General features: G+C 41.9%; 1 protein-coding gene across 2 annotated transcripts in view; it reads right to left on the bottom strand.

Annotated features, from left to right (window-relative positions):
* The window catches only part of INO80C (INO80 complex subunit C), a 33,726-nt gene extending 11,337 nt beyond the window's left edge, over positions 1–22,389 (bottom strand). The window contains exons 1-2 of one of the 2 annotated variants that reach the window (XM_419041.8): positions 22,174–22,389; positions 2,117–2,227 (exon numbers count right to left, since the gene is read on the bottom strand). In XM_419041.8, coding sequence (XP_419041.1) covers positions 2,117–2,227; positions 22,174–22,308 — 246 coding nt within the window. In that variant the 5' untranslated portion in view covers positions 22,309–22,389. Of the gene's footprint in view, positions 1–2,116; positions 2,228–7,843; positions 7,871–22,173 lie in introns of those variants that run through there. The other variant, XM_040695495.2, reaches the window with a different exon arrangement.
* Positions 22,390–23,553: the final 1,164 nt, after the last annotated feature.

The following is a 23,553-nucleotide window of genomic DNA, read 5'->3' as shown; positions in this document are numbered from 1 at the left end:
AAGGACACGGATTTACAGCTTTACTTCAGAAGAGAAACTGTTCTCAGAACTGGGGAGTGGTAGTTATCGCTGTTAATAATTACTACCTGCCACCTCGGTCTCATCAAAACTCAGCAAAGTTCTTTCTGCTAACGCGCTTCTGCTGTGATTAGTTTATAAATTAGGCTGCTGAATTGCTGAGAATGATAGCAGAAAGGATTCAATGAGAAAGCTGTTTTCTGTAGATGTAAGATATATTCAGAAGAAATGTTCCTGAGCTGTTATGTATCTGTCTTGGCAATGCACATCCACTACAGAAAGTACGTGCAAACGTTGCTCTGCGAGTAACACCTTAGCAGCAGCCACTGAAAATAGAGACTGCGGCAATATGAGATGGAAACAGATATACCAGCACATTCCTAATTCGAGTTCATTACATGAATTTCCCCCCCAAGATCATTGCACAGCCACTATTTTTCAGCAATCTGCTTTATCCAAAGCTGGTCCTTAGGGGCTGCTCTGAAGCCCAGTGAAGCTGAGAGGAAGCATCCACCCAACCTTAGCAGGCCACAGTCACACACAAAGTTTTGCTGCTGGTTTGAATCTCTCTCTCATCCACCATGAAAAAAAGAGGAGGCATTGTCCTCTGAACAGATAAGTAGAAGTTCAAAGTTTACAGAGTAATCTCTATCACGTTTCTATGTAACACCTGTTTAGGGGTATGGGTGAGGCCAATAAAAAATAAGCACACTGAGAGATGCACGGTATTTCACTCATTTTCTTCCATTTAAGGTAAACTGGGCTGGAAAAGTCATCCAAATTGTCATTACTAGTTCATACAGACAAAAAGCTAGTTAAACCTCAATACATTTCTTCTCAAATTATTGACTGTATTCAGGAAAAAGACATTTTTATAATAACTCTGTATCACTGCTGAAGCAGCTGTTAAAGGCCCCACACATTCATTGCAATTTCAAGCATCCAAACTTCCGTATTGCCTCTTTGAAATGGGGATGTCCCTCTAAGAAGTGAAGGCTCAGCATGCCTTAAGGCAATTTGAATCCTATAGGGAAGCTATGTGGAGTGCCCCTGAGCACAAATGGAGCTTTTCCACTAAACCCAGTTTCCCAGGGATGCTAGTGCTCACTGGGGAATTAGCATGAGCCGAGTATGCAGTTGTTTCTTTGACTGCTCTTCTTGTGACAGAAGGCTGTAAAGCAGGCACATAGCAACTTGCAAGTCAGAGATGAATTTTACACCCCCTGCCAAACCCTTGCTTAGTGAGCAGTGTGAAGCCTGATTACTCAGGTTTTATGCTGAGGGATATTGCCTCTTATTCATACAAAATTAAATCTGGGATAAAATCCTACTTTCGAAGTACTGGCTTAAGACCAGCAGTCTGAGAAGTTTGCTTGCCTAGAAAGCATTTGTACCGTGTGCCAATGAGTTGGCCCTGGCAGAGCAAGATATTAAAAACAAACCCAGCAGTGATAGCGTGACTAGCTCTAGCCTTCCTTCAACTTCTCCCCCAATTTAAATCTCACATTGTTTTAGCAGGCTGTATTTCATCAGCTGTCAGGGTTCACACGACTTCTGAATGCCGGAAGGTGAGGCTTCTGGGGAGCACACAGCATTTGCTTCTAAATCTAGCAATTACTGCAAGTACAGACACCACAGGTCTGTCACAGTTTCAGGGACTAGGAGAGGAGCAAAATGCCAGCCGCTAATGACTATGTGGCTGATTTTTAGTTCAATTATTTTGCAGCTTCCCCTGGTTAGGAACTAGGAGGTGGGATTTCTACATGTACTGTGGTATAAATAGTGCCTTCTAGTTCTGCTAGTTTGTGAGATACTGCACCATAAGACTTCTGCACCTACCTTGATCTAGCAAGTTCTGTTCCAGAATTTAATACAGCAGTTCTCTCTCTGAAAGAGTGCCTCTTTCATGTTCTAATATCATGTGCGCTTCAGACTATAACATGGGGTGGACTTGAGGTGAATTACTAAAGAACTGCTCATCTTTTATTTGGCTGTTAAGCTAACTTTCTTAATATTTACATTAGCAATGTGGTTAAACAGAAACCTAGGCAAGGTTTTATTTGAAGAGTTTAGAATTTCAAACTGTTCATATACTTACAATGAAGTTTGGATCTTTAAATGGTAATGGCTTGACGGCTGTTTCCACTGATCCTGTGCTGGAGTCCGTATTCAGAAATTTATTTTCATTCACGACCTCTCCACCTGCACTCTGAAAAAAGAACTCAGGCTTACTGCTTGTTACTGCAAGCAAGTTCAACCAAAGACTCCACATCTGCTTTATTACCTACCTGTTGCTGTTCAGCCTTTCTGTTTCTTTTGAACCTTTTAAAGATGCTGCATGGCAATGACAGCAGTGGAGAAGTACGACACGGCATTTGTCGAGTAGTTCACAATGACATACAAAGGGGAGAAAAGGAATAGAGTGGCCGAAAGCTACTGATTAAAAACAGGATTGGTTTGATTTCAGTATTAATGAAGGCCATCTCTAAGAAGTGCAAGACAGAATGTGAAACCAGAAATAGCCCAGGTATGTGCTGGATGTTTCAGAGTGTTTGGTATTAAAGCACTGATAGTAACAAAGATTATAAAATTTATAAGAAGTTGTTTCTTTTCAAGGTTCTAAAGAATAACTGAGGAATCACTTTATTCTGCATCCTTGACTTTGGTCATGCTTGAGCAAGGACTGAAGGGAAAAAGATTTTATTATATGTATTATTTTTATAAGCAAACCTCCCAAAAGCTACATGGATGCTGGTAGGTGTTCTCTAGGCTATTCTCTGTGGTTTATTTATTCGGCAGGAAGAGCAGTGGGAGAATGTGTGTGATTGGAAAGCTAAGAAAGTTGTGTGACAATCCAACTGATTTCTTCTATTTCTACATGGCTGATTCTGTGTTGTTCTTTTATGAGCACCCTAACAACACTATGCTAGCCAGAACGTGCTCACTCTATATACTTAAATGTGCTAGTGAAATCCTGATCTGTATTGAAGCCAATGAGGATTTTGCCATGGGGTCAGTAGTTCAACCAATAGGATTTCATACTTTGATTCTTTTTTCTTGACGAACAAAAAAGCTTCACTAAAAGTTAAATCAGGATTTACTGAACGGATGTTTAAAATGCTTCTCTGCCTTTAGATAGATAATACTTATAACAAAAAGTTTTTCCGTGAAAATCTACACTGCAAAACTTTCTGTGTTAATACACACTCTTAAGTAGGAGAAAAAAAGGCTCGTTACTATTACTGAATATGGGAGTATCCCTAGAATTTGGGACTGTACAGCAAGGTCCTTGAGCCAGCATAGGATCACAGAATGGCTTGGCTTGGAAGGGACCTCAAGGATCATCAAGTTCCAACCTCCCCACCACAGGCAGGGTTGCCAGCTGCTAGATCAAGTACTAGATCAGATTGCCCAGGGCCCCATCCAACCTGGCCTTAAACACCTCCAGGGACAGGACACTACTACTCTCTCATAAAAAAAAAAAAAACTTCCCCCTGACATCTAATCTAAATCTCCCCTCCCTTAGTTTAAAACCATTCCCCCTTGTTTATCACTATATACTCTTGTAAAAAATTATCTTCCCTCATGTTTATAAACACCTTCATAAACTAAGCACGTCCTTCTCCACGTGATTACAAAGGAAGTTTTTGTATTCATAACTACAGGCATAAGCAATTACAGGATTAGGAACTATGCGAGCTGAACTCTAGTTTGGGGAAATACATTAGTTACTCAACACACTTTAACGTAGCAAAGAGAGGTCTTACATATTCAAAGAAAAGAAGCTGTCAGGTAAAATAGTTATGTTTCTAATATCTTATTAAAATAAAATATATGAATAGGGATGATCTGTTTTCAAAACCACATTTGGTACTCTGTAGGCCCATACTACAGGGGATACTGTCATAGTAACAACAGTGAAGGAGCACTGAAGCTTGTAGCTAAAACCTGATTCTTCCCTTGCTAAGGACAATATCAAAAGGCAATGACTGTCACAGAAACAAAAGAAATGCAAACGGATGTTTAGAAATGTGTGTTGTGGGAGTGAGCCCAGAAAATACTGTCTTAAGCAATGCTGAACAGAGTGACTTTATACAACATGTTTCTAGGCTTCCGTGTTCTTGCAAATGCACGCTTCCAGCACTCTGGATTTCAGCAGTGAATGTTGCTTTACTGTTAATCTTGGAAAAGACAAGGCTTGAGATACAAGATTATTTTTGATGAATAAATTACCTCTGATATTGTTCATTAGCAGTACAAACTCTGTAACTGGAAGAATGAGCACTCACAGTAGTTGCTCTTCAAAGTCTTTTTTCCTTTAATTTGGTACCATTTGGTCTGTCTTAAATCTAATCCTGCAGTTTCTGATTAATTACTTCATCACTTTTGCCCCTTCGGTGATCTGCTCCTAAACATTCCATTGTTTATGAACCAGGTTTCAAGCGGCATTTGAACAGTGTCTCATAACAATATCTAGCATTTTGAGACAGAGTAAACAGAAATGGATAAACAGTAAGGGGCAGAAAGCGCCCTTGTACACTCAGTGCTTAATTTCTATGTACATATGACACTTGCTGTCCTCACGGGGTTTTTCTCTGTGGGTTCAGTGCTAATCTTAATGGCATGCTGGGCAGGAAAGCAAGGAACTGTTCCTGGCAGGACAACTCACAGATGTAAATTCGACACGTCGTTTCTTTTCCAGACCACCTCCTGAGGGATTTCAGGTATTAGTGCCACTAAGAGTCAGGATAACTCACGCTGAGGTTGTGAATTTTGCTTGTGCACGGTGGCAAAAGCAGCAGGCTCTGGAGCAGCAGGTGCTGCCTTCCTGGACCCCATGAGCATCCGTGTCATCTCCCAGTCCCACTGGGGCAGAAGCAGAGCAGTTGCTTTGGGATCTCTCCTAGACAATTGGAGAGAGGTGGTTCCTCTCCTAGGTAAAGGGGCAGGCTGGTGTGCAGGACTGCAAAGCAGACTGCAATTGATAGCACAATTTGGGAGCCTTGCGCGGACTGGGGAGCAAATAAGATTGAGTACTGCGATCCCAGTTAAAATGCAGGGAACTGAGATAAAAGACATACTGCAGAGGCATGCCAGTTCACTCAATCAGCATCGCTTGCGTGAAGGCTCTGATTTATAACAGTAGCACTATGGAGGATTGATACTCAGCAAATGTGCTTTTCTTTCTGGAAGAGCATTAAAGAGTTCAACAGGAGCACTGCTTCCAGGACAACGTACAGCTGCACAGAGCTCCAGTGCAGCCTGCAGCTTCCCAGCTGATACTCTCAGCAGGTTTTCAGCGCCAAACTGGAAGTGTCTGAACAACCTACAGATTGCTGTCCAGCCTGCTTTAAAACGTTGGGATGTAAAGCTTAAGAAACATCGTGTAGTGTTTCAGGTTTTTGGTGGGGATTTTTAAGCTTTTACAATGCCGTGTGAATTTTAACCAGTGCAGATCTACCAGTGCAGACCTTTGTGCTGCAAAACCCATCCTTTGTGAAAGTAAATAATACGCTGACAAATACAATACATTATTTAGAGCCTGAAAGAAGATTCCCTAGTGAACAATTACTGCAAAGTAAATGTAATCTTTACCTTTTAAACATAAGTTGAGCAAAACTCTCTCAGCTGTGCTTGTTTGCCTGGTCATTTTGTTTGTAAGATACCATTCATTCTTCACTGTCATACGTTAGGGAAAAAAAACAGGAATTAATTCAGATTCCCTTTGCATCCTATCAAGGGATTGCAGTCTCATCAGTGCAATGAGGAAGTGCATGTCACTGGGGAACACGTACTGCTCAATGTGCACTGTAACCCTCAGTCACGTGTTGGGGAACTTCCCCTTCCTGTGAAATTCACAGCTGTTCTTCAGCACATTTTCACTACCCGGCCAGTCCAGTCTGCTACCCTCTGCCCTACAGTAATCCCAAATGCTTTGCAGTGAGGCTGGAAAGAAAGCATAACCATGGGCTGAAACTCTTGATAGCGTTTTTAAACTTTCTTTTTTACTGAAAAAAAAAAAAAAAAATGAAGATGTGACTGTAGTATAGCTGAAGATGTTTACATTAGTTTTACTCCAAATTAACAATAAAAAATGCCATCAGTCACCACATTCAGTCATTTATCCCTTCTCATCGACCCTTCCCCTGACTGTCAACCTCCATGGGCGTCCATGCTGCCACCTCTTTCCACGTCTCATTGGATATCAAGAAAAAACTTCTTTACTGAAAGGGTTATTAAGCAACAGAATAGGCTCCCCAGGGAGGTGGTTGAGTCACCATCCCTGGATGTGTTTAAAAACCGTCTGGATGTGGTGCTCAGGGGCAGGATTTAGCAGAGGGTTGTTAGAGGTAGGGTAGTATGGTGAGGCTGCGGTTGGACTTGATCTTTAAGGTCTTTTCCAACCTGAGCAATTCTATTATCCTATGTCACCTCCCTCTCTCCTCTGCCTCCTCTTTAGGGTGTCCTCATTAGCCAGACGCACAGCAACCTCAACTGGAATGGCATGCTTTAAAGGTGGTAGGCAGCGGGTCAAAGGCTTCTTATGGGACCACTTGTATAGTTTTATTCCTCCCATAAAGTTGTGTTTATGTGCTTTAGCTGAATTTTAACCACAACCACAGTGTGACAGGTTGGCAGCATATTTCACTATTAATAGATGTTACTCTCCTGGGATAGAGTGGAGCAATAGTGGGAAGTGTTCCTTCTGTTTTGCAGTCTTTTTCTAAGGCTATCTATCAAGTTTTCAGTGCATGTCAGCCGGGTGGGATGCAGTCCTTTCTCTTTTCCATTACAGATGAGCGCTGTATGACAGCCACTCACTGAGGCTCAGGGCTTCACCTGGCTATGAGACAGGAAAGGGTCTAGAGTGCAAAGACCTGTGGCAAATACTGAAGTCCTAAAAGTTTGTTACAGTCTGGAGAACAGACTTGAGCTAAGGTTTGCTACCTTAGCACTGATTTCTTTTGAGTAAAGCCAAACCCCAGGAATGAGTCTAGCTTGGACCCTACTGCATATGCTGTCTGTATTGGGAGAAAACTCACATTGGGAGGCTGCCTATTCACATACTAGTTTCAATCTTAGGTTTTGGTAGATCTATTAATTTTTTTTCAATATATTCTATTCCAAATTCCCTACCGCAGATGTATTGGTTTTCACATGAGTTCCAAAGCTTGCTCCATCTGTCTGGTTTTAGTTAGGGAGAGGACAAGCAGAACTTGTAGACCATGGAAGCTCAATTCTTTGTTTTGGCTATTTCCAGGTGGAATCAGCACCATGGGATTTGGGATGGGTGTCTCTGATGGGTTTGAATACCAGGTAGAATGAGCTTATTATGAAAGTGCTTGTCTGAATCGTTGGGTTTTTTTCCCCTAAGATGAAAGCTGTATAACAGAATATATAAAAAACATCTAAGATATGAAACACGAGAACCAAATTTTGAAGACCTCAATTTGTGCATTTCTGGCATCCTATCAGTGCATACCACGCATGTCATGCCTTAGAAAGAAATGGGATTTACACATTACTGAAGGTACAATAGGATCTTCTGTGGCCATTTTTGCTAGATGTCACAGTTTCACAGAGCAAAATTTAAAAATAGAATTTTCGAATAGAAAATAAACCGTTCAATGTGTTGGCAAAACAAAACTTAAGTGCACAAATAAATTCTGTAAGAACCGGAAAGGGAGTTTCTAGTTTAAGGGAGGTAAACCAGTAAGGTAAATGTTGATTGTCTGTTTTCTGCAAATCATTCTTTAGTTAGTTTTAACAGCATACTGGCTTGAGCAACTGAAGTTGTCTCTGTAGTTTTCTGCTTTGGTTTTACCTTGAAATCCATCTTCTTTGTGTTCAGCATTTCTAATTCTCTGGCGCTGTCTTACAGCGATGTCTAGGGGGCTGTAGGTCACTACTGAAAAATAAGCGATAAAGAGCAGTCTGGTTCTAAATGAAGCACTCAAACTCACTGATAATAGTGCCCCAAGCACCTAGTTTGGGTTGCTGAGGAACTCACTTATCTCCAACATTTGTATGTGAAGCTCAAGAAATTGTTTGAACAATTTTTACTTAATTACTTTTGGCAGCTGATTTTTATAATCATAATACTGCAAAGACATTCTTTGTTTCACACACAGTTGTGTTAACTCAGCCTCAATACTAGTATTTGTCTATTTATTATTATTATTATTTTGTAATAGGTTACTTTTAAAGCAGCAATATTCAACTTGTAGCAACTGACTGAACTAGAAGCTTTGGTTAAGTTCTGTGACATACTGATGAAGCTGTGGCATGCAGCCAGGGAAGAAAATGGCAATTTCTAGAAGAGATAGATAATACCTGTATTTTCCCTAGCAACCAATTACAGCGAGTGAAAATGCCATGCAGAAACACAGTACAGATGTCACCAGATCACAGCAGCAGTGATAGAAACAGACTTTCCAAAACTGGGAGAAGATTTTGAATGTCAGCTTTTAACAGAATCCCAGCTAATAGTGCACCTAATGGAACACTGAAATGAAGCCTGATAGAATTTCCCCTGCCTTTTCTGTGGTACGTGGTAGTGTTTTAGGAACATTCTCCCTTCAGAATGATGAAACAATTTCATCTGTTTATTTTGGGGCAGGACAAAAAAGATTTCAGCTTGGAACTCTTTGAATGCCAGAAAGGAAAAAAAATCTTGTGTATTGACAGCAGATTTTGTTCCCAGTACTGTAGGATACTGAGAAACTCAATTTACTAAACACAAGAGAACTACAGTGCAGATCAGTGTTCTTGATTTCATCTGGCTAGTAGAGTGGGCACCGTGTTCAGTGACACACACAGGGTAGTTTGGGAGAAAATGCACTGAAGTCAGTCAGTTTCATTGTTGCCAACTCTTCCTAGTGGAAAAGACAAGGCTCCTGGTGCAGGTTTCTACCGCTAGAAATCAAAAGAAAAACCGTAAAGGCCTGACAACAAAACCATTTTTGTTTAAATTATCACACTTTAAAGGAGATTTCTGAATGGTTATAATAGTTTATATGGTTGTAATGGTTTACAATTCCAAGTGTATAAGACCACATGACTCCCAAGTCCCTGTCCAGCAGCTCGTCTGCGTGTGCCACAAAACCTGCCCACTGGAAGGCAGCACTTCTTCCCTTCTAACTTGCTGAGTATTTGCACTCAACATGAAGAGTTAACGAACGACGCAAATTAATTACAAACATACAGCTAAGATGCAGAAGTAATCCACCCTACTTCGTATATGAAAAGGGGGTTGGGGGTGTGGGAATGGGACAGGGAAAAAGTTTCAGCTGCATGCTAAATCAATAAAGATGCTAAATAAAGACATAGACACCGTCCAGAAAGCAATCTTCACATTATGCTCTCACACCGCTGTTTGGAGATGAGTTAAAACATCTTATGTTCCAACTGCCTTAGAAAGGCTGAATAAAATTTTACTCATGTGCTAAAAGATTGGACTGTCACAAGGTGATGGATGGCTTTCCTATGTTCTCTGTAGGGCATTTCAATACCATAGACTCCAAGTGCTCTTGATTAAAAGGCGACATTCCCATTTAGGGTTCCGTCACTGCCTGAGCTTCAAACCATTATCATTCACCTGCACTGGTGCTTCCAGTGACAAAATACTTACCAAAATGTATAAAATACTAATTACTTTAGTCACTTTGATAGAGGTATAAAACACCCCGAAGCAAAGCTCTATTACATTGTGTGAGGGTTTGAATGCAGAATTAAAAATGCAGCCAAAGGGAGGGTAAGATTTTAATTACAATCCTACCTCTCAAACATTGCTTGGAAAACTAGAAGAAAAAGGTCTAGCAGTTTTGTTACACGAGAGCTGCCTTTTCCTGGTGCTGCTCACTTAAGAAAAAAAATATCCAGTACAACTCTTCAAAATTACTGAACTTCCAACCATTGACTAACAGTCTTCAATAAAAGCTTTGATTTCTCCTAAAGAGATTTCAGACGCCAAACAAATTTTTCCATTTTAAAACTTCCAAACTTGGACAAAGTTTTGTAACTCGCAGATATTTTAAGGTAAAAAGAATATTACTATTTTCTATGGGGAAAAGCCTCAAATAAAATGTAATTGGGACACAACTGTGAATAGCTGCACACTATCCCAGAAAAGTGTGGTTTAATTTGCATTTGCCACAAAGCTCCCTTCGGCTTAAATAATTGCAAAGGAACTCTCACTTTCAGATTTCACTTTGTGGACTGAAACTATTCCTTGTTTGTAATGTTTGACAGCTTCCTTTATTAGTTTTCTTTATTTCTCTATACTTTATAATTGAAGGGAGCATATAAACAGGAGGGGGAACGGCTGTTTACGAGCGTGGATAGTGATGGGACACGGGGAAATGGTTTTAAACTGAGACGGGAGGTTTAGGTTAGATATTAGGAGGAAGTTTTTCACCCAGACGGTGGTGACGCACTGGAACAGGTTGCCCAAGGAGGCTGTGGATGCCCCATCCCTGGAGGCATTCAAGGCCAGGCTGGATGTGGCTCCGGGCAGCCTGGTCTAGTGGTTGGTGACCCTGCACATAGCAGGGGGGTTGAAATTAGATGATCTTTGAGGTCCTTTTCAACCCAGGCCATTCTGTGATTCTATGATATGATTCTATGATTATTAAGAAAAATGTAACTTAGACAAAATTGTGAGCTGAATGGCACGCTAAAGCAGCTTTGGAGCTAAAATTTTAGTGTACATAGAATGAAAAAGCACGTTAATTTATCCTTTCTCGAAGAGTAAATAAAACTAAGCCCTGCTAACAGAATATTATGGTTCCTCACGAGAAGGAAATCTAAACTGATGGGCCTTGTGACTGAAAATGTATGGGTAGAGGAGCAAGAAAGACTGGAGTAAATCACAATTGATTTTTTTATAAAAACTGCTGTTACCTTCCTTTCTCTATTAGAAAAAAATAAGTTCAGTCAAGGAGTTTGGCTCAATTGCATGCGAAAGTTTTCAGTACTTCATTTGCTACGGAACAGCTAAGGTCAAAGAACTTCAGGGGAACAAAATGAAGGATTACAATATGCTGATGTGCTTTTCTCACTGTAATGCTGCTCAGGGAGCATATCAAAATCCCTCTGTCAAGTAATAGACTTTGGTCAAGTTGGGAGTAGAATCCAAGTCCATGCACCTACCTGCGCCTGAATCAGAGACAAGGAAAGCAAAGAGATACCAGCTCCTAAGGCTGACAAGAAAGCAACTGCATCCTGCAAAAAATACTCACTTTCCTGATTGTAGTTTATTCTGTAAATCATTATCCATTTTGATAGGAAACAAAGTTTGAGTATTCTCTTTGAGGAAGGGCATTAATTAGTTTCAAGCAATGACAGGTGTATCCATCTTCCAGGGCTCTTACCTATTTTTCTTAGGAAAAATAGATAGGTGTCAATTAGAATACTCTAATTTTATATCCATACGTTGTGGACTAACTGGTGAACTGGTACAGATAACAAACCTTCACATTTTTTCCCCATTTTTTGCAACTTTTAGGCCCTCTTTGTGTCTGTCTTAATTGTCACTTAAGCATGTAAGAATTCTCATTTTATTTCTACTACATTTCTGCTAACTGTACTTCATGCTGCCACAATGCATGGTAAATCTCACCCATCTTATTGCAAAGACTTCAGTCTGAAGTTACTTGCATGAGAGTTTTTCATTTATGTCTAGGTATTTAAGACTCATACCGAAACATGATGTCCGAAAGGCAAATGTTAGGTGGAATCATACAATCATTAAGGCTGGAAAAGAGCAGTGAGATCATCTAGTCTGACCATAGAGATGCAGTGGCATATGAAATAATTCACTTCTAAAGCAATTTAGAATAAAAATGTTCTTTTTCTATAAACTTCAAACAGTTACCAGAGGTACATGATATCAAAGAGCAGTAACTGTCACATGTTTCAAAGGTCTAACAACCTCAACACCAAGCAGTCCTGCTTTGAATAGCAGTTTCCCATACTGAAGCAAAACTGTAGATGCATTATCCTACAAATACATACATTTAGCTGGATAGTGACAAAAATAGTGATGGCTGTACCAAAACAGACAACATATGGCAGATTTTAACTCCGATGAAAATAAGGTGATACAGGTATCCATTGTATGCTATTCTGAGACTACTCAGGGAAAAGGAAGGAGAGCGCAATGCTAATTTCAGAGCAAATTTCTGGAACGTTTCTGCAGAAATATTTGCACAAGCCAGTGGTTGTTTGCTCAGTTGTGTAATTCTGTGGCAGTACAATTCACCTTGTTGTTATATATTGAAGATGAAGAACCATGGTACATCCTGGAAAGGGCCAAACAGTTTAGTGTTTTGCATATAAACTTCTGTCCTGACTGCCTATTTTGCTGGATTAAAGCAAAAGAGAACTGTTACAAGACTTGACTTTCCCACTACATTATAATTAGTGAATACATTAGTATCACATCCATTATCACGAGCGAGAGAGAAACACAGTATTTAATATTTTCTGATGGGTTTAACAGGGTTTTTTTAGAAGTTTTCCACAATCAGTGATCTAGCAAATCAAAAAGAATACCTTTTGGACAGACAGAAAGAAGGAAGATAAAAGGACATTTCTGTGGCTGCAACAAAAACCAATTCTGGCTGCTGCAGATTGGATGTAGCAAAAATTAAAGGAACACTTCTGACCGATGGAGAATATTGAAGGATGCTCATTTGAGACTCAAATGAACACTGTTAGTTCTAGACTAAGTAAACAAAGGTAATTAACTTAAGGAATAAGGATTTTCACAGCTGACAACCTCAGACCAGGGCTGAGGGGCCTGAATGGCCCCTCAATGAATCACAAAGTTGGAAAGGACCTACAAGATCATCTGGTCCAACTGTCCTCACATTACCCTTGCTACCACAAGCCACAAAACCGTATCTCATAGCTCCTCATCCAGATGCCTCTTGAACACTGCCAGGGACTCCTTTCCTTGCTTGAGTCTTTCAAAGAGTTTTAACTCTCTGAAAGGGGAGATAATTGAAGGACTAGGGGAAATGGTTTGAAGTTGAAGGAGGGAAGATTTAGGTTGGATATCAGGGGGAAGTTCTTTCCCAAGAGAGTGGTGAGGTGCTGGAACAGCTGCCCAGAGAGGTTGTGGATGCCCCATCCATCCCTGGACGTGTTCAAGGCCAGGTTGGATGGGCGCTGGTCAGCCTGGTCTAGTATTAAATGTGGAGGTTGGTGGCCCTGCCCGTGGCAGGGGGAGTTGGAGCTTGACGATCCTTGAGGTCCCTTCCAACCCAAGCTATTCTATGGTTCTGTGATTCTATGGTTCTGTGAATATGCTGTGAGCATGTCAAGGTGTAATGGTGTTTTCCTGTTTTGGTTTCTTGACTTTTAGAGCTAATGTATCTGTAGGACCATTGCACTGTTTCTCAGAGGGAAAAGCAGTTCTAGCAAAACATTAAGTATTGTTACAGCGAAGGGAGAACAATAATAATAAAACACAATCATTGAGTCTGGGGCTTCATTAAGACACCATGGGGAAAGTTGCAGTACGACTGCAGTACCCAGAGCAAGCTATTAAAGGAGTGTAGGACTGCATGTCCAGGGAGAGTATGGACCCATCTTTATCACATAAACCAGGTGTCTGAAAGGAGATCACAGCACAGTGAGGCTGGAGGGGCCTTGGGAGGCGGCCAACCCACCTCCTCCTCTAGGCAGGGTCAGAAATGAACTTGGGCCAGGCAGCATGAACACCTCCAAGTACAGTGATAGCACAGCTCTCTGGGCTGCCTTCCATGTCTCTAGTAAAAAAACCAATATCCTATAAAATAGAAAATACTGTTTTTATTAACAAAAAGCTCTTTTGGTCATGAGCAGTCATATAACTCACGTTAATTGCTGCCCTAATTTCTGCATGTCTATTTCAGCAGTATTTTGCTGTAGTCTTGATGGTTTCAGGGCATAAGGTTTCTAGGCAGAGGGACTCTCTTTTATTAAATACATCTGTTTATCTGGAAAATAAAGACAAGCTTCTGGATGGACTGTATAACAACTCAAAAGAAAGATTTTTTAGGGCACATAACATACATACAGTTTTCTGCAGGGTTTTAACTCCCTTCTTCCTCACAGATTACAAGTATTTTCCTAACACTCTCTCCGTTCCCTGATTAACAGGATGCCACTAACCTTTACTCCAAAGATGGTCTAACTGACTACCTAACTACACTCTAAGCAATTGTTCTCAGCCTGTAATTAGATTTGGAAGTTGCTGAATCGTTGTATGCTTGGAAGGTTGTTTGATTTTACCACCTATACCACTTAGTTGACAATATCCGTAATTGTGAACCTTCTCAAACTTATACAGAAACTATTACAGGTGTCTCAGCCTTTCCTACCCTTCTTCTCACTCTTTTACCACCTTGGAAATGCATAAATCTGTGGAAGCAGCAAGTAAGGCTGTAGTGATGTAGCACACAACACCCTTACAAACACAGGGGCTCCATGTAAGTCTATGCTATAGTCTAATTAGATATTACTCACAAAACGATTTCCTTCTTATCCATTTCAGACTTGCTTCTTGGAATAACAGTCATACATTTTTATTACAACATAAATACTTGTTATTAGATGGCATGTCTACCTAGCTTTTTTTTTTTTTCAAAAAGAAAAAAAAATCATCATGAAATACATAAGCAGGAAAAAAAATACATATAAGAGGCCATTCTGACAACTGTTCTCAATACCAGACTATGCAGTCATTCTCTTTGGAACAAACAAAATGTCCACCCTCAGCTGCAGAGGAGGAAACATTTCCATGCCTCTCCCATTGCACCAGACTGGCTCCCAGCCTGGCGGTTAGGGTGTGTGTGCAGAAAAAGGGGCTCTGAGTCCCCTGAGGCAGAGGCAGGAACAGAACATACTTCACGGTGGGGATCCAGCAAGAAGCTGGAAGGACACCTCATAGAAAAAAAAGCAAGTATCAGTGCCCAAATGTGACTTCTGTTCTGCTTTTGTAAGAAAGGACTTAATATTGGCCTTTGGAAAGGCAGATATTCATGGTTCTGAATCCAAGTGGAAAGAGTTGCCTAAATCTTCAGGGAGAAGCAGCATCGGGACCCAGCCCTAGCATTTACCTCTGGCATATTTTGGTGGCATCCCACATTGCTTGCTGGGTGGTACAGAACCACCTCTAAGGGGCTGACAAGCAAGCAGTAAGGCAGCTGAAGCTTTGCCCTCCCTGCCCCCCCTGTAGGCAAGGGCACAGGATCTGCTGAGTCAGATCTTGAATTGCTACAGTTTCCTCCTAGTTTGTTAAGGTAAACTAGTGAAACCTGCAGTTGAGAATCTCCAAGCTCAGGCAAACAGCTCACTTGTAATGGAAAAGTGGGGTTTTTTTGGTTGTTGTTGTTTTTTTTTTTTGTTGTTTTGTTTTTCCTGCATGGTCCAACTTCTTCCCTACGGTAGCTCCTGCTTAACAGATCCCCTGTGAACCAGCCCAGCTCGCCAAGGCAGCAGAGACAAAGCATATTCTAGGAGAAGGGAAGGTCTGCTAAGTGCTGCTGAGGGCTGGGCAGGCCTGGTGTGAAGCTGGCAAGGCTGTGGGGGCAGGGAGATGTGAAGAAGGCAGTAGGAGACTGGGCCTCTCTCCTTTATATCAAGATAAATTACTAGGGTGGTTAACTGTGCGTCCCAAAATTGTAGGTGTGCTTTCCAGGGAGACAAGACGTGCTGTTGATGGATATGAATGCTGCTGTGAGGGCAAGGTATATTTTGCAATGCAGTGTCACAGTTTTTATGGCTTTCTACAGCTCTAAGCCAAAACAAACAGCCGATGTCTCAATTCTGTATTCTTGGAATGCTTAAAAATGTGTTCAAAACACTGCCACGCTACCAAATTAATATCTCTATTAGCCTTTCTAATAAAAAATTAACACATTTATATAGCTGCACTGCTGTTTGTATAAGTGCACTGCCAATGCACTGCTAAGGCAAGAACTGAAATATTATCTAACATAAGCGTTACCCTTCACAAAAACGTGAAAAACGGGCTGGCAGCTATTCTAATCTGCACTACTTAGTTAAGTTATTCCAAGTTTTCTTTGGTTAACCTGAACCTTTTAATGTGCTAACTGGCCCCTCCGATTGCCTTTCAGGAGCGCTGCCTCACAGACAAAATGTCACGCTGAAGTACACGTGTAAAACGTTTTTGCCCTTTCTATCTCCTTGCGATAGAAGCAAGGAACCATATTTATTATTTCTTTTAGTCTTCTTATATGTTTATTACGAATCCTGACACTGAGTGCAATCACAGTAAGACTCTCCGTTATCTTCTGGCTAAAGGAAAAACTAAAGTTGTCTTGCCAGGATAAAGGGAGATGGGTAACTAACGTGACACCAGCATACTGATGCCCGTAGTACAAGTCAATACACATATGCTTTTACCTTTCTACAAAAAAAAAACACATCTGTGTTTACTCTAAATCTCAAATCTAATCCCATTTGGTAGAGGCACCGGTAGTTCTCAGAGACAGGCGTAGACCGGTTTGGAAATTCACATGCTGCTACGATTACAGATCTTCTAAACCCTTCAGGATGTGACAAATGTCAAACAAACTCAGCCCTCAGCTTTGACAGTCTTCCTTTTAATCCAGACTGCTACATAAATCAATCCCCTCTTTTTCTTCAAATGAAGCTAAACTTAAAACACACAGCACTTTAGACACATTTCCCTACAAAATACGCTAATTGTTTTTAATTGTTGTTTTTCCTCCCGGGGGACTGCAGGGATCCTGCTTTTTTAATAGATGTGACTTCAGATGTACAACTGACAGAAAACAGTACCTCAGGAGAATCCTGGCTCTCGTTAGTGGACAGCCTGAAAACGAGCTGTTTCTTACCAGAGTGAATAAAACCTCCTAGAAGGGATGCTTCTTATTTCAGCTTTTCACGGTCCGCTTTATCACACAGAGTATCATCTTTGTGGTCACACGTGTTTAAAAGGGATTAATCTAAGCGATGACCCTATCTGCTTCATTCAGGGATCTGCCATTTCTGGGGATTTTCCATGCTCTGCGGTCTGGCGATGTGCAGTGTGATGTTGCATTATGATACCCTTCCGTGGTACAGCTATCACAACCTGCCCACTGCTGCTTGAACTCTTGTTAGGACAAGGCAGTATGGTTTCAGCTGCATGAGTTCATTCTGTAAGAGCCAAGACTCTTGGATAGGAACGTGAAAAAGAGCGCAAGTGGCTCAACCTGAACAGCTCACCTCAGGAATTCTTATCAGTACCTAGCAATTGGCTGCAATGTATCGTGATAGCTACTCTTTACCCAATCTAAAGCATTCTTTATCCATTTAAATCAATTTAATTAGGTTTGAGTTGACACCCCTGGGAGCAGATTACGTCTTTGTTTGAAGCAAGCAGTAGCTTCAGATTGGGTCCAGTTCATTGGTTGAATTCATGTTTTTTTCAGTTAGTGTCATAACCTTAAGGGCTGGGAGATGCTTAAACAGGAAAAAAAAACCCACAAAACAAAACAAAAAACTTCACAGCATAATGAAAAGACAGCTTTTTCGTAAACTGGCACGTGCATACGTACTTATATCTCCCCACTACTTGTATCAGGGTCCTGTTGTCTCTGGGCAAAGGGATCGGAGAGAAACACAATTTGTTTTTTAATTTTCCAGCTGCAAAAGAAAATTACGCTTTTCTGTTACAGAAAGTCTCATCAGGGACAGTATTATGAAAGTAAGTTTAGTGTTGCACCGGTTAGGCCTATAAACAAGGTCTGTATTCATAAGCAATTCTTTTTTCCTGTCAAATCAGAAAATCATTACTATGCTGTGCCATACTGCAAAAGGTTCTTGTCCCGAAACACAGTGAAAGCAGCAGTTTGGTGCAGTGGTTGCAGTCACACTCCCTGACTCCGTGGTTAAACTCATCCTTCCCTAACCTCATTTTTTTCAGGAAATTAGAGCCAGATCAAATGGACTCTTTAAAACAAAGTTATTTTTAAATTGATTTGATGGCTTCCTACTTACAGTGATAGGCTTGGTAAAACAGCAGAACAGGAGAACTGATTAAATTTACTGATGGTTTGGAGTCCAATTCCATGCTATTTATATCCCCGGGTAAGCTCTCTGTTGTTAGCTTCTGAATACATAACAGCAGCCATGCTAATATGAACACAGCTAAGTCTTGTTGAGAGTGCAGCTCCTAATCAGGTGATCTTCAGGTGACAATGTGAAATACCATCATTCAGTTACATTTCACATAAAAAAAATGGAGTTCTAAGCTTATCTTAGAATCGCTCCTTTTATTTTAAGGTTGTGCATTAGAGGAGCTTATTTAAGAGAACCTTGCACCATTTTGACTTTTGTATTATCTAACATTGTCGTAGAGCTCCTGTTCTGGAGCACAGACTGAGAAAAAGGGAAGACAGTGTGAAATATACATGAGAAACAGTTACGTAAAATGGTTTCCAGTAGCACTGCTGCAATATTTGCCGAGATAAAATCAATGTATTTAATCACGTAAGTAACTCAGAAATACCACCCAAGTCTTGCAGAGGAGGAAGTTCAATCATTATTTTCTAAATCGTACCAAAACTTCCTACAGAGTTGGAGGCAGAGGAAGCAGGAGCATTCTTGGTGTATATCTGTGGTTTACGAAGGAGTTCAAAATGCGAGGCAAACTTTGATATCGTCCTCCAAGTGAGGCATTTACTGTACTTCATCACTCATGTATGAAGTTGTTTCACAAGCATGTAGGCAAATATGCATTTACCACATTTAGCACATTTTCTCTCTTTGTCCTCTGACAAAATTATTTCCAAGTCCCTCTCTTATCTTAATGCAAATTCTGACTTTGAAGCTTGCTAGCTGTCAGGTGCAAGCATTTTGCTCACTGGTCACATCTTAACATAGAATAAACTCTTTTAGATGTTTCCTGTTAATCTAAACGTCTGTAAAAATACTGCTGTGAACATTAAGGTAGAGGAATTAGTGGCGTTTTTTAGATCAGTATTGAAGATACTCATTCTATGCCAGGTTAAGTAATAGTAATTAAAAGGACAAGAGACACGGAGACAAGTCTGCCCAAGAGCTTCAGTTACTTCAGTTAGCAGTGGAGCTGAACCAACACAGAAGCTATTGGAAATCATTGGGCAAAGACATCGAAGTGAATGGTGCTATGTAAGCCAAAAAACAGCACTGGTTTTCACACCTGAGGTTAACATTTTAACATACATAATAATCCTCAACATTAAAAATCATTTGCTGCAGCAAAGACTGAGGTATTTTTCCATGGCACAACCACATGGAAGGAATAATTGTGCAAGGCTAATAGAAATGATGTAATCAATCTGCAATCGTGGTTTCCTGTAAACTCATTTTTAATTTTACATTTGGTAAATACAGGCATTGTATCCAAAAAGCATGTGTCTCCTTCTGTAGACATGACCGACAAGGCCTATGGGCAATGTTCTTCCAAAGCAAACATGGCTCAATGCCTTTGGGCCGGTAAGTCATACAAACTCCAATGAATGTTACTTGCTAATGCCTTAAAAGTGTATCTTAGAGAAAGTAGTAACTCGTGTGACGGAGAAACATCATCAAAACTGCGTTTAAAACATCTGTATGCTGTGTGATCCTTCTGCATTCTTATATAGCACACACACAGTTACTCAAACTAGCTGATGGCAATGCTACGCTCAAGCAAAACTGTTTTATTCAAAACATAGTGTATTTTGGGTGATTCTTTGAATTCTACAGTTTTATCATACCAGCACGTCTTTCAGCATGAGCACTATGCTGATAGCTACTTGTGACAAAAAGCTTACGAAAGAAAAGCAAGCTAATGCAACTTGCAGAAGTCATGCTGAAAGAAAACATTTTTGTTTTATTTCAGTGACGGAATCACAGATGTGAGGAAACTCAAAACTGGCAGTGTGAAATGTATTTTGAAGTAAGCCATGCAGAAGTTACCAGTTAATGTAACAGTCAAAAGCACACAATGTACTTTAGAGTAGATTAGCACAGTCCTCAGATCCTAAGCTGACCTTGCAGGTACTTAGAGACCTCTTGGTAGGGATCCTCTTACCTATAGTTTGCTAATTAACCAAGGAAATAATTCACTATTTTCCCAGTTGTTTCACAATGTCAGTTTGTTTAAAATAGAAACCATACCATGCTGAGCTAAAGCATGATATATTTGGCACCTGAAAGGCTGAAATGAGGCTGTATAAAGCTGTTAAAAATATCAAAGAGGTTACTTAGGAAACTGAACAGTCAGAAGAGTACCAACTACTACATCCAAACTTCTGCTGCACATGGTGTGTATTAAGGGAGCGTACTTACCAGACAGATGAATGAAGGATGTTATTCATGTGGCATTAGAGATAAACTAACTAGTTAATTTATTAAAGGCCCACAATGACTGCATACTCGGTAGTTAATATATTCAGAAGCGTATTTAAAATTCATTGATGACCTAGTCTCCGACAGGCTGATCGGCTCAAAAATTGGATAATTTATAAAATGGAGCTCTAAGTGCTTGTTGACAGGCTGCATTCTGAAGAGCTCAGCAGGCTAGAGTTACTGTTTCCCTGTGTCACAGGTTTCCTTATCCAGAAAAAGTGCATTACTCAGCAATTAACTATGGACTGCGTAAAGCGTCTGGAGTGCACAGATTAAATGAGGTACTGAAGAAGAATGTGCTCAGCGATCAATGTTTCTAACTCAAAAAATGCAAAGTCCCCATTTTCCATTTCGTTTCTGTTCAAACTGGCTCACTCCAGAGCTAGTCAGCAACCCTGAATGTGATGGCAAGAAGATCAACGAGCCGTTTCTTGTCCCATTTCTTAGGTTAGGCACTTTCTGAGCCTCATTTTTTTTCTTCTCCTTATGGGATTGATCTGAGCTGCTGAAGTCAGTGGATGCGTATGCTGACTTGAATGAGAAATTATGCCTTTCTTCACTGAAGCCTCTTGTGAGAAGAACTGCAAAAACTGTTCATCAGAACTCAGTTTGGGTAAGAGATCGCGGGTTGTCTCATGATACTGGAAGATACTTATGGGGTTAAGTTTGGTGTGAACTTCAGAAAGCAGTTTTAGAGGTTGAAGTGCTGGAGAAGATTGTTAAGCGTAAAGGATTTTATACATGCATACAGACACAGAGCAGTCTTTTCCATTCTGGAAATCCAGATTCTTATTGCTAATAGACCTTGAAAAAAGTTGTCAAATACAATCATGCCAGGCAGTAATTCTTCATGGTTGCAGTGCAGTTTGTTAGCTACATTAATCACTGTGGTTCGTACAGCCTCTCCTGGGGATAAGAGCGCCAGAAAAGGAAAATAAACTACATAAATGCCACAGGGAGAAAACAAGAGCTACAAGAGCATCACTCAGAACACGGAAAGGTTTCTGTCTGCGCCTTGGCATGTGCACAATGGCTTTCCATTGTCTGGAGAGAAGATCTGCAGGAAAATGCATACACGTTTCCCTGATGTGATGGCTCGTGTGGAAATAAGCAACCTAGCAGGCCGTGCATACTTTGCAGCTACGTTACTATTACGGTCTGTGAAATATTACTGAGAAGAACCGTGTACGGGATGAAATATAGAAGGCAGACATTTCTTTTTCCAGCCCCCCCTTTTTTTTTGGAGGCTAGCTAACAAAATCCTTCTAGAAGTAATCCAGACATACTGCCTGAAAGGAAGAACAGATGTCAGGGGCAAATTCTTTACTTGGAGGGCGGTGAGGCGCTGGCACAGCTGCCCAGAGAAGCTGTGGTGCCCCACCTCTGGAGGTGTTCATGGCCAGGCTGGATGGGGCCCTGGGCAGCTGAGCTGCTGGGGGGCAATCAGGCGACAGCAAGGGTTGAACTGGATGGGCTTTACGCTAACGGTGAAGCGATTTTAAACACTGCCTCTCCTAAGCCGACGCAACGCTTCGCCTCGTAGTTACACAGCCAGCAACATAGCCGGTATGCGCAAAAGGGACATGGCCCCAGCGCTACAAACGAACAGACACAGCACGAAGGCGCGCGGTCCTGGGCGCGGACAGTCCCCGCCGGCAGCAGGGCACGCCCCCACGGCGCTCCGCAGGCGCGCATGCGCGGCAAGCGGGGGAGCGTAGCAAGAGCGGCGGCACATGCGCGCTGCCCGCCCGGGAGCATTACCTGCGAGCCGCTCGACGCTGCCACTTTCTTTTTCTTGGCCGGACCGCTGCCGGTGCCCGGGCTTGCCGGGCGCTTCTTGCTACGGGAAGGAGCGCCGGCGGGAGATGAGGTCGCCGCGGGAATCAGGCTCGCCATTTCCCCCCCCCGGGCCGAGCACGGGGCAAGAACGGGAGCGCGCCGTCCCCTCCCCCTCAGTCGGCAGCGCCGCGCAGTCGCAATGAAGCTGCTGTTGCTGGGCGTGCGCAGTCGCAGCGCACCCCCACCTCAGGCCGGCGTTGTGAGGGAGGCGGTTAGCGGGGGAGGGGCGGGAGGTCCCGGCTCTAACGGCCGCTACCGTGGGTGTTTGAGCCCCTGCGGTTCAGTGGCTGTGGGGGGAGGTTCGCAGCCCGCTGCTCCTCGCTCAGGCCCTACTGAGAGGCAGTGCTGTGGCAGAGCCCCTGCCGCCCCGGCGCTGCCTCATCACCTGCAGGCGGGACTGTGTGTGAGGCTCCGTATGCCGGCAAGGGTGCAGTCGGTGGTTTGGGAAGTGCCGTACAATAAAAGGCCGAGCAAGGCCCGGATGAATGGAAGCTGTGATGCTCGGGGCCATGATTTAGTCGTGGGTTGTTAGGTTAGTATGGCTAGCTTGAGGTTGGACTCGATCTTGAAGGTCTTTTCCAACCTGAGCAATTCTATGATTCTGTAGTGTAGGGGACTGAGGAACTGTGTGTGTCTAATGTGTAGGGTACAGCGCTATCTCCACAAGCAGTCTGTGTCATAAGGCTGCCCCAAACGAGGCAAGGTTATGCAAAGCACTTTCAGGCCAAGAGAAGGGTTACCGAGTCTGGAAAATATGTTTTTTTTTTTTTTCTAGTCGCCCTGACTTGTTCCCTTCAATTCTGAAATGATTTGCTCCAAGAAACCTTCTGGTAAACACTGTTACTGTACACTGTATAATCTTTCAATGCAAGTTGCAGATAACTATGGCTGTTGTTACGTTTTCCACTTTATGACCACGGATAACGGATAGCGAAGGCCCCTCTGAGTAATTCATACCGCTACAAATGCGGTTGCTTCCAAGCAGACAGACATACAGCACAACACCCTGTTGTGATGTGGAGAGTGACTCAGTCCGGCAACTTTTCCTCTCCTTTGGAATCAGGAGTGACTTTGCACTGGAGCAGCATAAGGACAGATGTGTGGAGCTTACTAGTGCTTTCCCAAGGGCTCTGGGAGCCCTCATTTCCTACGCCGTTTCATACTCTACCTCAGAGAACTGGTCAGTGGCAGTAGGTTGCAAACAGCTCTCTAGCTGCTTGACAGCTGATGAAGTGATTTTTAGCTTCTTTATGTATTCGTGCACCTCTATTCAAAAGGGAGTGTTCAACTTAGAACCTTTAT

This window comes from Gallus gallus, chromosome 2 (assembly GCF_016699485.2).
Source record: "Gallus gallus isolate bGalGal1 chromosome 2, bGalGal1.mat.broiler.GRCg7b, whole genome shotgun sequence".
Taxonomy (NCBI): domain Eukaryota; kingdom Metazoa; phylum Chordata; class Aves; order Galliformes; family Phasianidae; genus Gallus; species Gallus gallus.
Note: the sequence above shows the minus strand (reverse complement) of the source record. Positions and strands in the feature narration are given on the sequence as shown.